General features: G+C 50.0%; 1 protein-coding gene across 1 annotated transcript; it reads left to right on the plus strand.

Moving 5' to 3' along the window:
- The first annotated feature begins 9,528 nt into the window (after positions 1-9,528).
- Positions 9,529-11,938, plus strand: GSX2 (GS homeobox 2). The gene is made up of 2 exons (XM_050790617.1): positions 9,529-10,360; positions 11,023-11,938. The coding sequence occupies exons 1-2, from the start codon at positions 9,787-9,789 to the stop codon at positions 11,361-11,363; spliced, it is 915 nt and encodes a 304-aa protein (XP_050646574.1). The 5' UTR covers positions 9,529-9,786; the 3' UTR covers positions 11,364-11,938.
- Positions 11,939-14,336: the final 2,398 nt, after the last annotated feature.

Here is a 14,336-nt window from a genome sequence, read left to right on the forward strand (position 1 = left end):
GAACGTCATCACACATCAACATCATCATAGTTTTTATACTGAGCGCTAAGTATGTGCAAGGCATTGTTCCAAGAGATGTCATGACTTAACTCATTTAATGCTCACAACCATCCTGTGAGAAGCGTGTCATTATTATTTCCATGGTCAGAGAGAAGGTGGATTCACATCCAGGACCTCCTAAACCCAATCCCAAGCTCAGTGGTGCAGTTAAAGAGTGAGGTTGGGTTGGAGATGAAATGGATTGCACTGATTTCAATGCATCGTCTTATTACCGTCATTGTCTCATAATCTCCATGCCCCTCTGCTTGAGGAGAGAGGCGCCAAAACTTGTGTATGACTGGCATTTTGCAAGCTGGTTACACATTAATAAAAGGCCCTGTGGAAGTTCCAAAACTAATGAGATCTAAGCTATCTTGTTCTCATGGTTTCCCAAGCCCAAGTAGAGCCTGGCATACCATAGGCACACTATGGATGCTCCCTGAGTTCATGAACATAAAGATGATCCACAGGTGGGTAAGCAATACTAGGGGCAGGTGAAAGGGAGGACATCGAGGCAATACTCCCAGAGCCCCTCCTACTTAGCGTGTCCAGGCTTCTATATGGGGAGACAGCGCACTCCCCAGACACTCCCGCCCACTCCTTTCTGGCTCGCTGAGTGACGTCAGTTTCAAGCCCCAGCCCACGCCAGGCTCCAATACCAGCAGAGCGGGTCTGCGCCCACTGCGCACCTCACCGAGAGGAAGGCGTTCCTAGCCGGGAGGCGGGGCTCGAGAGGCCGGGCACACGCAGACACACTCATGCTCTCACTACGCACGTTCTCACACTCTCATTCACACCCCACTCACCCTGTGCACACCCCCAGTTTCTCGTATTCCTCACAGTCACACATTCACACACTCATATATTCACATACACCCATGCTCCCAAACACACGCTTCACTCACACAGCTACGCGCACAGGGATCAAAGACCACACATTGGGTACAGTGCACACTAGTCGGGTGATAGGTGCACCAAAATCTCAGAAATCACTACTAAAAAACCTATCCATGTAACCTAACACCACCTGTTCCCCCAAAAAACTATTGAAATAATTTAAAAATAAAAAAAGAAAATCTCATTCCCTGCCCTCATTCTAATTCATTTTTCACCTCTTCACACGCCATCACGCCCACGTACCTTAATCTCATTCTCGACAGCACACTCATGCTCGCGCTCATGCACACTCGCCCCCACCTCTCCTTCGCTCTTTACACGCGCTTGCGCTCAGACACACTCAAGGACACCCTACCCAGTTACACTCAGGCATGCGCACAGACTCACACGCGAACTCGGCCGCCTCACTCGCGCATGCGCATCCGTTGCGGAGAGTACGCTGTGCCGGGTGTGGGCGCGGGTGTTTGGTGTTTGGTGGCCTTTGCAGATGGGCTTGTTTTGAGGCTGTGGGGTCAGTGCGATAGCTTAGATTTCCTTGGTTACCCAGTGAGAAATAAGTTAGCCAGGAAGAGAGAGTGGCGGAGACCCAGGGAGACCGAGACTGGAGGAAAGGAGTAGGTTGCGGTTCTAGAGCCGTGGGAGCAAGAGCGCCGGGTAGAGCTGTCGCTCAGAGAGCGCCTTACGCAGCCCCAGAACCTGTTTACCCTCTTCCTCGGAGCGCCTTCTCCAGCCTCTCATTTCTTCTGCCTCCCTTGGCCTCGCCCGGGTGTGGGACCGGGGCAAGTGAGGACGGACTTACGACCGTCCCTGGCCGCGCAGCACCGGGTTCCCGCGCCCTGTCCCTATGCCCCGGGGACACAGCTCAGGAGGCTGAAAAAGGGACTCAGCGTTAGAAACTATGGTTGGAATTCTCCCTCTGCCACTTGCTATGTGACCTTGGCCAGGTTACCGTGTTTCAGAGCCTCCGTTTCCTATCTGAAATAAGGAATCATTCATTCAACAAATATTAATTGCCATCCTAATATATGTTACCTCTGGGCTGGACGTTTGGCATACACTGGTGAATATATAAAACAGACCCAGTTTCTGCCCAGGAGCAGTTTGCAGTCAACAAGCACATGGATTGATTATGATGAGGGCTTTTGAATTAAATAATAAAATACTGATTTCATCCACTCCGAATATTTTTCAGCGGTTACTGTGTTCTGGGCACAGTTGAATAAAAACAATCATGTTCCCTGTCCTCATTCTAATTTCAGTCCGTGCCCTTTCTGTCATATGGGCCACATTGGACTGGCCATCAGAAACTTTTAATATATAGGAAAACCACACTAACAAATGGACAGCCAACAAATAAGGAAGTAATAAAAGCACCTACCTCACAGGGTTGCTGTGAGAAAGAAAGGAAGCATTAAAGTCTTAACCCACTGCCAGGCATAGAGTAGGTGTTCAATAAATGCTAGGTGTTATTAGGTGGTTAGTATTGCTTAGTGCCTAAGACTCTCCGCCATCACTAGCTGTGTGACCTTGGTTTAGTCTTTGAACTTCAATAGGTCAAATAGGGTTCTCCGCAAACATAATTCGGATAAAATAATGGCATTTTATCTGGGAGTGCTGTTGTGCGGATTAAATGAGGTCAAGCAGGCAAGGCTCTTGGTTCAGGAACTGCCACATAGTGAGAGCTCGGAAAAAATGTAGCTACGAGTATTGTCATATACTCGAATGGCGACTGTTTTCCTCCTATGCAAAGCAGGTCGGTGTGCAGCAAAGCTGGGAGGTTTCTACCATCATAGGAACGTTTTGAAATGTAGAGCGCAGTCCCAAGTGGGGCGGCCAGGAAGCCAGAGCCTTTGATGCGGGCAAGGAGTAGCGAGGTTCCCCTAGCAGGCGAGGTTAATGTAGCTGCTGAACGCAGGGATGTCCAGAAACCAAAGGCTAGAAAAACCCCACACTGGGTGCCTTCAGGGTGTGAGCGCCAGGCAGTGGAGGAGCCTTAGAGAGCAACACTCGGCCCGGAAAAGGCGCGGGGGACGGACAGATGATTGTGCAGCGGTTTCTTGGCTCCTGGTTGCCAAGCCCAGGGACTCTGATACCTAATTTACAAGCTTCAAGAGCCCATGGAGCTGCAGGTCCCTGATAATAATAAAACCAACAAGAGAAGCCACGAGCCTTACCAGGCACCAGGCCCGGTGTTAGGCAGTCCTTAATTCCTCACAAAAAACTCGAAGACGGCGGCATTTTCTCTATTTTACAGATGCAGAAACTGAAATTCTTTCTCCACTTTCCTTGGTCTCCTTTCAGTTTTTGCAATTAACCAAGAAAAACTCTCCGAGGCTCCCTTGAGCACCCTTCGGTGGCCCGGAACGCATTCCCCATCCCTCTTTCCCAGGCCAACACCCGTACGTCTTGTAGGTATCCGTTTAAATGTCACTTCAAGCTTCGGTTTTATCATCACCCAGAGCCCCCTGAGCTTTTCTTTCATATTCACACGACCTTTTTAACTCACCAGCTCCGAGTTAATTTGTTGACTTGCTTAACCTGGAAACTCCCCGGGTGCGGGTCTTGTGCTACTGAATTCCCTGGCGCACAGCCTGGGGTATATAGTAGGCGCTCAATATACACTTTCCAACTATCAGATGACCAGATAAGGCTCAAAGAAGTTAAATTGCTCTCTTCAGATTCCATGATAGGAGGGCGTAGTGGGCAGGATTTATCGTTTATTTCTCAACTACATCAGAACCGCATGCAGATTTCTGGTTGTCTCCTGTCTCTCCCTTCACCTCCACCCGGCCGTGTTCCAGCCTCACATCATTAAATCGAAATCTCTTAGGTAGTCAGTATTTTTATAAAGCCCTCCAAGTGATTTTTGTAGATAACCAAGATCAAAAACCAGAAGGGCTGAACTCCTAAAAATTATAAAGGATGGCTCTTATTTTAGTGACTTTCTTTGTTGTTAAGTCTTTGTTCCCATAACTAAGCAGCTATTTGGGCTCCAAGCTGTTAGAAAACTTAGACCAAGGGAAATGGGGAATTGGTATGCATGTGAATAATTCAACCCTTCTCTTACACACTCCCTGCCTCCCCCGCCAGCCCTCCAATACAAAAACCACATCTCTGAATAGGGTAGTAAAAAATAGTAAGTGCCCGGAGAACTGGAGAGGGAGGGAGGGAGGTGAAGCATTTGCTTCAATTATCCGGATAATTGTTCCCCACCTCAGGTCATTGTTACTAAAATGAAACAATATTCTATTGGATACTGTCTTGGCCTTTTCAGGCCTGCTCCCTGCAGTGCCTAGCACACGCTGGGCACAGAGTAGGCACTCAATAAATTTTATTCTGATGACAGAGGAGAGCTCTGAGGGTGGGAGAGGGATGCCTTGTTCAGCTTGAGGATTTGGGGGTGGGCGAATATTAATTAAAGTGAAGTGGGGAGCAGAGGGGCTGTGTGGCAGGCATTAAGCGCCATCAACACTTTTTCCGACTGGGTTGTTCCTGAAATTCTAAGCCAAACCCCTCACTTATTTCTCAGAAGACCTCCCCTACCACTCCCCACCCCCCCGCCCCGCCCCTTCTTCTCAGGGCCGAATTGAACTCTTGCAACTGTGGTGAGCACAAAGGCGAATTCAGGTTTCTCAAAAGCCCATCCGTTCTGAATAAACACCAGGGAGAAGCAAGATTATTTTTGGTGGTGCATGAGCACAGGGCCCACAGCCTGCCCTCCCTCTAGAAAGGCCTTCCCTGGCCTTGCATTAAAACTAACAACATTGGGGCAGCTGAAGGAATAGCCTGGCTCCTGAGCCCCCCATCACTCAAGCAGTGCAAGAATGTGGGGACTAGCTCTCAACTGCCCTCTTTCATCTTGACCCACAGCTTTTCAAGAGGAGCTTGAGTTCTCTATGAGTGTGTATTTGCTAATTGCAGCCGGAGCTTTAATGAGATTCTTTTAACTCCCCCAAGCTCGTCTGCAGGTTATAGCCTTATCTGGGGACCCACGTTTTCCACCCTGGCTACACATCCTGTGAACAATTGCCTCTCCAGAGCCTGAAAGGAGAGCGAGCGCCCCATTTCTGCTGAATACACGTCTCAGTTCATCCAAGGCTGGCGGGCTTTTGATGGCCACAATGCAAGTTACGCCCAAAGAGTGTCTCTTTGGTCAGATCCACAACGCTTGGCTTCACGTTTGCAAGTTAAACGGGCAGAAACCGGGCTGAAACTCCCACGCCAGTCGCCGGGGACATTTCCCTCCGCCCTGCTCAGAGCAAAACTGGGGAATGGGTCTGGGTGGGGGGAGGAAAGAAAGGAGGGGTAGTTGTGAGGGGAGGGTGGGGGAGAAAAGAGTCCTTATTCTCAACAGCTATCTAGAAGAAGAAAGGGGGGGCATTTTCTCTGGCATTCCTTTTTTTTATTTTTTCCATTTTGCTCTGTTGGCAGCTTTACCCAAACAAAAAATAAAATAAAATGAGAGCATTTTCTCCTTGTCTTCACCTAGGTAGCTGCTTTCCTCCAGCCCCTGAAAATGTGACTCCTTCATAAAATCAAAATTTATGATTATTCAAATGTTGGGGACTGTGAAAAGAGAGGAAGAAAGAGAGAAAATTAATATTGCAGCTGTTCTTCTGATTAATGAGAGATAATTGCTCATGAAAAGTCACCCCTGTGGCATTTTGTTGTCTCCTGGATCTTTGTTCTTTTCCACTATTATTGAGGACTTTCTTGAAGACTAAGCGGTTCTTTTCAATTTTTGGGTATTCAGAAAGGGTTGCCTGGTTACAGAGAATGGGGAAATCTCGGGCTATATCGGGTAAGATGTGCCACAGACAGCAATATCACAATGCCACTCGGAGAAAAGGATGGATACAAGTTAACGATGCACTTTCAATAAAACATTCATAGACTTGTTCACGCTTTGATAATGACCTCATTAAAGGGAGCTGGGGGCAAGTAAGTCCTGTCTCCTGTTTGTGTTCGGCTAACAAAACCCAGCTTTGAGATCATTCATCGCTTTGGAAACTAATATGAAATCAATGTAAGAGGAGCAAATAAATCCGAGGCGGCCCCGCCAACTCCCGGGCTGTCCTGCCCAGCCTGCAGCCTCCATTTGGAGCTGGAGAACCATGTGGGCAAATGCTGAAACTAAGAGAAAAAAAGACTGGGGATGAAAGGGAGGGAGGATTTTGGAGGACACAGAGGGAGGGGCAAAGTGGGAGTTACAGCCTGAAAAAAACAGCTAAGCACTGGAACGGGTCAGAACTCTGGGGCCTGTTGAATAAGCAATGCTAAGTCCCCGCCCTTTACTTTCCCTGACTTTGCCCCTGAAAGGAAACAGGAAGAAAGAGAAGTGAGACAGGAGTGTGGGGTTCAGGTCAGGTGCCATTGCAGAGCTGGGAAGAAGTACTGGAGACCTTTTGAAAGCTAGAACTAAGAATTCAAATCTCAAGGTTGGGCTGAAAGGAAACTGCTCACCCAGGCTCAGGGTGGACAATCCAGAGACAAGAAGGCCATGCCTCTGCCGTTCTTTCTAGAACAGCTTTGATTTTTTTTCTAAGTTGAGGGTAAGGGTGGAGAGCCCTGTCCAGAAGGAAGTACAAAGAACAATTTTGTTACCATTACATATGTGACACTGTCTTGCACTCAAGGAAGACAAAACCATCCACTATCGTCCCGAGCAAGAGGGAGATAATAAAAAGATTTCCCCCTTCCTTTAAAAGAACTAATTTTCTCCTTGAATTATGAAAGTAATGGCTTAGGTAACAGCCTGTACTCTGTACCCAACTGCTTAATACCAAATAAATCCTTCCACGTGGCTCCCGGAGTCGTGGCAATTAGAGCTCATTATAGGCTCATAAGAGCTCTCATTTTGGGGATTACTTAATGGACGATGAAATTTTATCAGACAGAATCACTGAGAAATAAAATTGTGTGGCGGCTCAGGCACCATGGGCACACGCCAACGGTCTGTCTGCTCCCTCTCAGGAAAAGAAAGCTGAACTTGGGGTCTCCTGCTGGTTCAAGGCACTGCACTCTGGGGAACGGTAGGGCTGGGCAGGGCCAGTGGATGGGTGGTTGGGGGGCCGTGCTGCCCTGGGGGCATGGAGGGTAGGCTTCCTTTGAGGAGGGGATAGGCAAGTAGGGCCAGATGGGGGCTGGACTCAGAAAAGGAGGAGGGAGAGAGACTGGCAGACACTGAGATCCAAAGAGAACTAGAGAAATGAGTCAGAGTGGACAGAGACTATGCAAGAAATAGGATTCCAGTATACTTGCTCTTGGTGGGCTGAAGCAATTAACCAAGTACCCTAAGGGGCAAGTTTTTCAGACATGGTCTTGCTTTCAGCCTCAGCCTGGTCTGAAACCACTGCTCCCCTTGAAGCCCTTAGGAAACCCCATGAGCCCCTCACATTTTTCAAAATTCCTTGGCACTGAAAAATGAAAGTTTCCATAGTAAGACACAAATTGAATAAGATGCACAAGCCTCTTGCATAGTTAAGATTCTCTAAAGTAAAATGGTCTGCACAAGGGTGCGATTTCCAGGACTTTAGCAAAGGAGCTCTTCCTCTGAGCACACCCCAAACCGCTGGGAACTTTGTGACTCAAATCATCAGCCCAAAACAGACCATGGAAAACCTGGTACCTAACCCAGAGGAGGAAAAGAGAAAAAGCTATTATTCTTAAAGAGTATCTACATCTATATCTATATATGCATGTATAGTTGCAAAGTGAATAGGGGAAATCGAGTCATCTATTCGGACAGTTTAGGTCTGTAAAAAATATCCTGCTATTCAGCAGGATACTTTTTTTTTATTGCCAGTCTCCATCAGTGGGCTCCAAGCCTTCTTCCTGGGGCTGAAATGATTTCAGGGATTGCCTAGATCCTCCAGTCATGAACAATGGTGGGCTGGGGTGAGCCTGAGTGTCTGCAAACCTTGTGGTACAAAAGTAGTTACAGCTGAGCTGCCCCCTGTTAAGCCCTGAGACTCCTTAATTGTTGTCACAAGATGTTGGATTAGCACATTTCTGGAATAGCTGTCTGTTTACACTCCAGAGACCCACCGTCCACTAACCGCTTTCTAATTGAATTCTAATCACATTCAAATAGCTCAATAACCAGCCTCAGCTGCAATTCATAAAACTTTAATTGCCATCCATAAATCCTGGGCTCCCCAGAGCGGGGCATCCCTACAACCCAATTACACTTCTCTAGCAGGCAAGAGAGACCATCACAGAGATGGAGAGGGGAAGACAGAGGATGGAAAGACAGAGCCGTGCCTCTAGCTAGCACTCTCCTGGATTTGGGCACCTTGTTCTCTCAGGTGGAGGGAGTCCTGTCTCTAAGTTTCTTAGCACCATCATGAACTCAGGATTGAAGTTAGCTGTTCTGGAAAAAGGATCAGACTTGTAGCTATTGCCCAACCTCATGGCCCCAACCAGATTTTCTGCAGGGGGAAATGAAGAGAGAAAATGGCCACCTCTGCTGCCTTGCCTTCTCCAAAGATTAATAGTCCCAATAGCTTGGCAGCCACCCCTTCTCGGGTAGTGAGGGGTTCGCAAAACTTCCATGGACCAAAGAGATTTCCCTTACAAAGCCTCCTCTGCCAATCAGAGGCAAGATTCCCTGGGTGGCTGAATTCTCTTCATCCTTTTTAGGTTCTTAGGATGCAGAGGAAAGAGTGCTTCCTGGTTAGCCTTGCTAAGTTGTCCAAGATTGGTAAAAATGAGGGGACAGGAAATCCTCAGACCCAGAGCGAAGGTCTATCTAATCCCTGCTCCGTCTTTAGGAGGGCTTGGTGTTTGAGGTCCTCCCTCCAAAATCTTCAGGATGGAGTTTGTAGGGCTGCCCGGGAATGCCATGGTGTTGACTATTTGGAAAAAGAAAAGGATGACTCTTCAACATCTCTCTCTCTCTCTCTCTCTCTCTCTCTCTCTCTGCGGAAGTGGGAGGCGCCGATCAGAAAGGGAAACAAGGAAGGGTCGTTGGTCTGAGTGGCCCCAGGAGGGCCCCAAGTACAAAGCCACTTTAGACCTTGTCCAATATCAGCGTGAAAAGCTTGACGGCTTCTTAGCTGGGAGGCCTCACTGTTCTGCGCCGGACTGTCCTGAACTAACCACCTGAATGACCTCTGCCAAGTCCAAAAGCTGTGGACAGGGATAGGTGTAACCGTGGCCAGAGCTGCGCTCAGGGACTGGAAGACTGCCAGTCCGCCGCCCGCACAATCCTGCTCCAAACCGCAGGCCTCACACTTCACCGCGCCGCAGCCACCCCTACCACAGAGGAGCTGGGAACACCGAGCATTCCTATTAAAAAGGCCTCCAAGTCCCCACCTGGTACGCTCTGCGGCGGGGCGTGGGTAAGAGTTGGGCTGGGGCCAGAGTAGCGAGAGGGGGTGGGATGGAGGATGCAGCGCTGTGATTTCTCGGTAAAGCGTGGAGAAAGAGGGGGAGGAGGCCGGCCTCCCCGGGAAATTAACAAAACCTACACTTTGCAAAGTCTCCCCCATCCCCCTCCCCCGAGTTCTTCCCCGCCGCGCGCCCGCCCCTCCTCGCGGCTTCTGTTGTGACTCGGGCAGCCTATCCCGAGGGTGGGGAGCTGCCGAGGAGCCTGAGCCGAGCGGTACTCCGCAGCATCACGTGCCGGGGTGGGGGGCTATAAAATACCCGAGCCGGGGCGCCGGGCGGGGGACGTGAGGACCAACCCTCTCCGGGGACCCCTTTGTTCCCAGCCCAGACGCCAACACCTCTGCGTCCCCAAGGGCTTCACTGCCCGTGTGTGCCCGGCTTCCAGGGCAGAGCTTAGAACACTAGAGGAGAGGGGTCGCCGCGACCCGCCGGGGCTTCCAGCCACCAACCCCTCTCGACATGTCGCGCTCCTTCTATGTCGACTCGCTCATCATCAAGGACTCCTCACGGCCTGCGCCCTCGCTGCCTGAACCGCACCCCGGGCCGGATTTCTTCATCCCGCTTGGCATGCCGTCCCCGTTGGTGATGTCCGTGTCCGGCCCCGGCTGCCCGTCCCGCAAGAGCGGCGCGTTCTGCGTGTGCCCTCTCTGCGTCACTTCGCACCTGCACTCCTCTCGGGGGTCTGTGGGCGCCGGCAGCGGGAGCGCAGCGGCCGGGGTTACCGCGGCCGGAGGCAGTGGGGTGGCGGGGGCCACAGGGGCACTGCCTCTGCTTAAGAGCCAGTTCTCTTCGGCTCCTGGGGACGCGCAGTTTTGCCCGCGGGTGAACCATGCGCACCATCACCACCACCCGCAGCAGCACCACCATCACCACCATCAGCCCCAGCAGCCTGGCTCGGCCGCGGCGGCGGCAGCAGCAGCAGCGGCGGCAGCCGCCGCGGCGGCCTTGGGGCACCCGCAACATCATGCACCTGTCTGCGCCGCCACCACCTACAACGTGGCGGACCCGCGGAGATTCCACTGCCTCACCATGGGTAGGGCGGGGTCTTGGGGCACCTGTGCTCCACGGCTTTCGCGCTCCTGGGGCAAACTTTCCACCTCCAGTGGAGGAAGTGGGAGCCCGGGGACAGGGTGAAGAGGGAGGAGGGGCTTTTAGTGTAACTGTAGAGTCGGCCACAGAGGTTCCACGAAGGTGGAAGTTAGTTTGCCAGCTTCTCCACTCAGCCTGGTGCGTTTTACTCCTAGTACTAGGTGCTCGAGTATTGCCTTATTAGTATTGGGGCCTTAGGGACTTCGAATGTCACCCCGGAGAAACTGGAGGTTAACTGCTTGGGGTTTGGGATGGGTGTATTTGAAACCGTGTGGCATCCCCGCGTCGGGGCTGGCTAAAGCGTTTTTACGTTTTTGGCCAAGCCTGCGCGCTTCTCCGCTAGGCTCAGAGAGACGATCAGATAGTGCAAGCCCCTATCCCTCTTTAATCCTGTGACTTCGCGTCCTGTACATCGAAGACCTTTATTTGCTTTGCACGTCTCTCTTCTTCCCCGCTAAGCAACCACGTGCCTTGAAATGGGAAAGAGATACAGATGTTCGGCTGGGCTTCCCTGAATGGGTCCCTGAAATGCGTCCTGGTTAGTACGTGGGGTGGGAGCGCCTTGCCCGAGCCTTACCTCTCGACCCTCTCTTCGCCGGTCCGCAGGAGGCTCTGACGCCAGCCAGGTACCCAACGGCAAGAGGATGAGGACGGCGTTCACTAGCACGCAGCTCCTGGAGCTGGAGAGAGAATTCTCTTCCAACATGTACCTGTCTCGACTCCGGAGGATCGAAATCGCCACTTACCTGAACCTGTCGGAGAAGCAGGTGAAAATCTGGTTTCAGAACCGCCGAGTGAAGCACAAGAAGGAGGGGAAAGGCACGCAGAGGAACAGTCACGCAGGCTGCAAGTGCGTCGGGAGCCAGGTGCACTACGCGCGCTCCGAGGATGAGGACTCCCTGTCGCCGGCCTCTGCCAACGATGACAAGGAGATTTCCCCCTTATGAGGAAGAGCCTCCTCCCTCACATCCCCGGCTCCTGGCAGACCAGGCAACGCCAACCTTGGGGTACCCAGGGGCCCAAATCCTTGCTCATTGCAGTGGTCCCATCTGGAGAATAAACGAACCTAGATGTTCTGGAATGGACAAGCTGGGCCTGAACCTTCGTGTCTCCTTCTTGACCTGTTTATCTGGGGCTCCAATTAGAAGTTATAGATTGTTTTATAAAAATGTAAATAACTTATAATTCAACTCATTCTCATCATATAACAGAGGAAAAACAGGGTTTGTTTAAGTTTAACACTGTATGGGGTTTTTGAAAGCTTATGTCATTTCCCCATCCCTACTCTCTTTCAGAACCCGATAAGAATACAGGGTTTATTGATTATTTTCTGTTGTCGTTTTCAAACAAAAATACCCAAGTTGAAAATAATTTAGAAAATTAGACCCTGTAGGTCTTGCTTTCTGAAATTTCACCTGAGGAGAATTTAAAATCTAAGTCACTGGAAGTCCCTTTGTATGTGAATAGTTTTATATAAAATTTATATTTATATTTATTTAAATAAATGAAACAAAAACCAGAATCTTAAATTTGTGGTGTTTGGTCTCCCGATCTTCTCCTGCCCCCTCCTCCAATGTCTAGAGAAAGGCATATACAGGAAAAAGCTGTCTGAGGACTTCAATGAAAATGTTGAGTAAGAACTTGGTAATGTGGGTCTCTTGACTGTGGGAGTTTGTGGCTCAATAGGTTTTCTATGTAACACAAACTCTTTCCAAAGAGACACCTTTAGTCATGATGGCATCTACCAGGTAGTGCCTCTCCATCCTGAAAATAGGCAACCTCCTCACAGTTGATGGGACAAATCATTCCATTTAGAATGGCACTGACAGTTAATGACAGGTAAACCTTTAATTAGCAAGGAAGGGTGAAAATCCCCCATCTAGTATTTGTTTTCTTCTTTCTACTTCCTCATTTCTCTCAGTACGAAAACTTGAATTATGTGAAGGAATTTGTAGAGTCAGAATAGTTTTAGGAAGAAAACAATCCATCAAACAGGTCAGAAGCAAACAGTGGAAACTTAAAAACAATCCTGCAAGCAAAATTAGAGGGTTTCCCTCAATGTCGAGAAAACAAAAAGTCAGGGACGGGAAGTATTCTGTTCAAAGATTTATAATCTCACTTTTTCAAAGCAGCCCAGAGATGCCTTTAGATCTGTGAGTTTTGGGTTTTCTTTTCCTGGTCTCCCTAACGTTCAGTCATTTGGCTCCCTTCTAGTCCCCGCCCTCCCCCCAACCTCTTCCCAAAGCCTAGCAGAATCACTTTCTTTAAGCCTGGTCCCAGATAATTAATTCTAGCTCTTCCCTCTGCAGGGCAACCTGGCTCTCTCCTCAGTGCAGCCTGGGATTGTTTTCTTAGGGAGAGAAGTGAAGAAGCTGGAAACAGGAAAATGAAGAGGTCTCATTCCCTGCAAGCTGAGCCCCACTAATCCTCAACTAGTGTAATTTCTGATTAGGTTCTATAAAGATGCCACCCAATAGGTTCAAGCCACAGGAGTTAATGACAACACACATACACAAGGGCTTTAGGTCTGATTTACTTGAGGCCGGTGGGACTGAATCTCACCAGGTGCGGTTGGGGTTCTAAAATTGGCCACCGTTTTCCCTGAGTGTTGTCTTTAGCACGCACACACACACAGAGTAGGCTCAGAAGGAAGATTCCTCTTCGTTCCGGCAAGGGACATAGGGAGGAGGGCCCGCACTGCGTCAGGCTGAAAAGGGAGCTGCAGGGGCTTTGTACAATGTGCTGAGCTCTGTCCTGCATAGAGGTCCCAGACAGCCGGCTCACTACTGCCGGGCCTGGGAGGCTCAAACCTCTGAATCTCTTTCCTCCCGTCTCTCATACACAGAGCTCCGGGCTCTTCGCCCTGCCCGCCACGAAAGGGAGGAGGCGTAGGCCGGCTGCCTTTCGAAAAGACCCTGTCTTCCTTCTTCCGAAGAAGCAGGTCTCTCCGCGCGCGAGAACAGAGGTGGGAGGAAGGGAGTTTGCAGGCGCAAAGAACAAGAGTTTAAGCAGAGTATTTCCACCCGGGAAAGTAAGAAGCACAAAGAGCTCCTGCTGCAGCTCTTTGCGCTCTTGCCCAAAGCTAAGCTTCCTCTGGGCTGTGGGGAGACCCCTCTGGTCCCTGTCCCATTTACCCAGCCCGGCCCCTCTGGGGCTCCGCGCTCGGGCTTAGCCCTCCCCTATGTCCATGACTAGCCCCGATCACAGTTCTTAAGCCTCGCCCAGCTCTGGGCTCCCGGCTCGCAGGCCCTGCGGAGCCACGCACTTGGAACACCTGGTACCGTGTGCGGTGGGCCCAGCTCTGCCATGCCTCAGATAGCCGCAGCGCCAACCCTGGTTAGATAGTTTGGATCTGCCTTGGATGGCCCCAGCACCTCTGGCTTCGATCTTTGGGGAAGTTCCCTAGGGAAAGGAGAATAAACAAAGTATTTCTGTCCAGAGCCAAAAAAAAAAAAAAGTGGGGGTGGAGAGCGATACCTATTTCGATGTTGGAACACTCTCCATAGAAGAAAAGGTTCTCCAAGGTTCCCAGGGAGGTCTTCCTTCTAGGACATCCGATGCAGAGTGGACTTTTTTGGTCACTTTCAGAAGGGAGTATGAGGTCTCCCACTGTGCTAGAACAAGTTTTACATGTTCCCCTATCCCCACTCCTCAAAAAATATCGGTGATGTTTTTGAAGCTTTAAAATCAGAATAATGCTCTGGTATTTTGGAGTCGGTCTGATTCTAAAGACCAACAGTTTCACTTTAGTTTAAGAACATTTAAGCCAACCCTCAGAAGCTCACATTCTCAGCTAAATAATCTTGATATCAAACACCCATTTAAGAGGAAAGTTTAAGATGTATGGGGTCACCCTTGACAATTTCTCCACCTGGGGAAGTACTAGATACTAGTTTCCAATATGCCCCACTTGAAAAACA

Source organism: Macaca thibetana, chromosome 5 (assembly GCF_024542745.1).
Source record: "Macaca thibetana thibetana isolate TM-01 chromosome 5, ASM2454274v1, whole genome shotgun sequence".
NCBI classification, from domain to species: Eukaryota; Metazoa; Chordata; class Mammalia; order Primates; family Cercopithecidae; genus Macaca; species Macaca thibetana.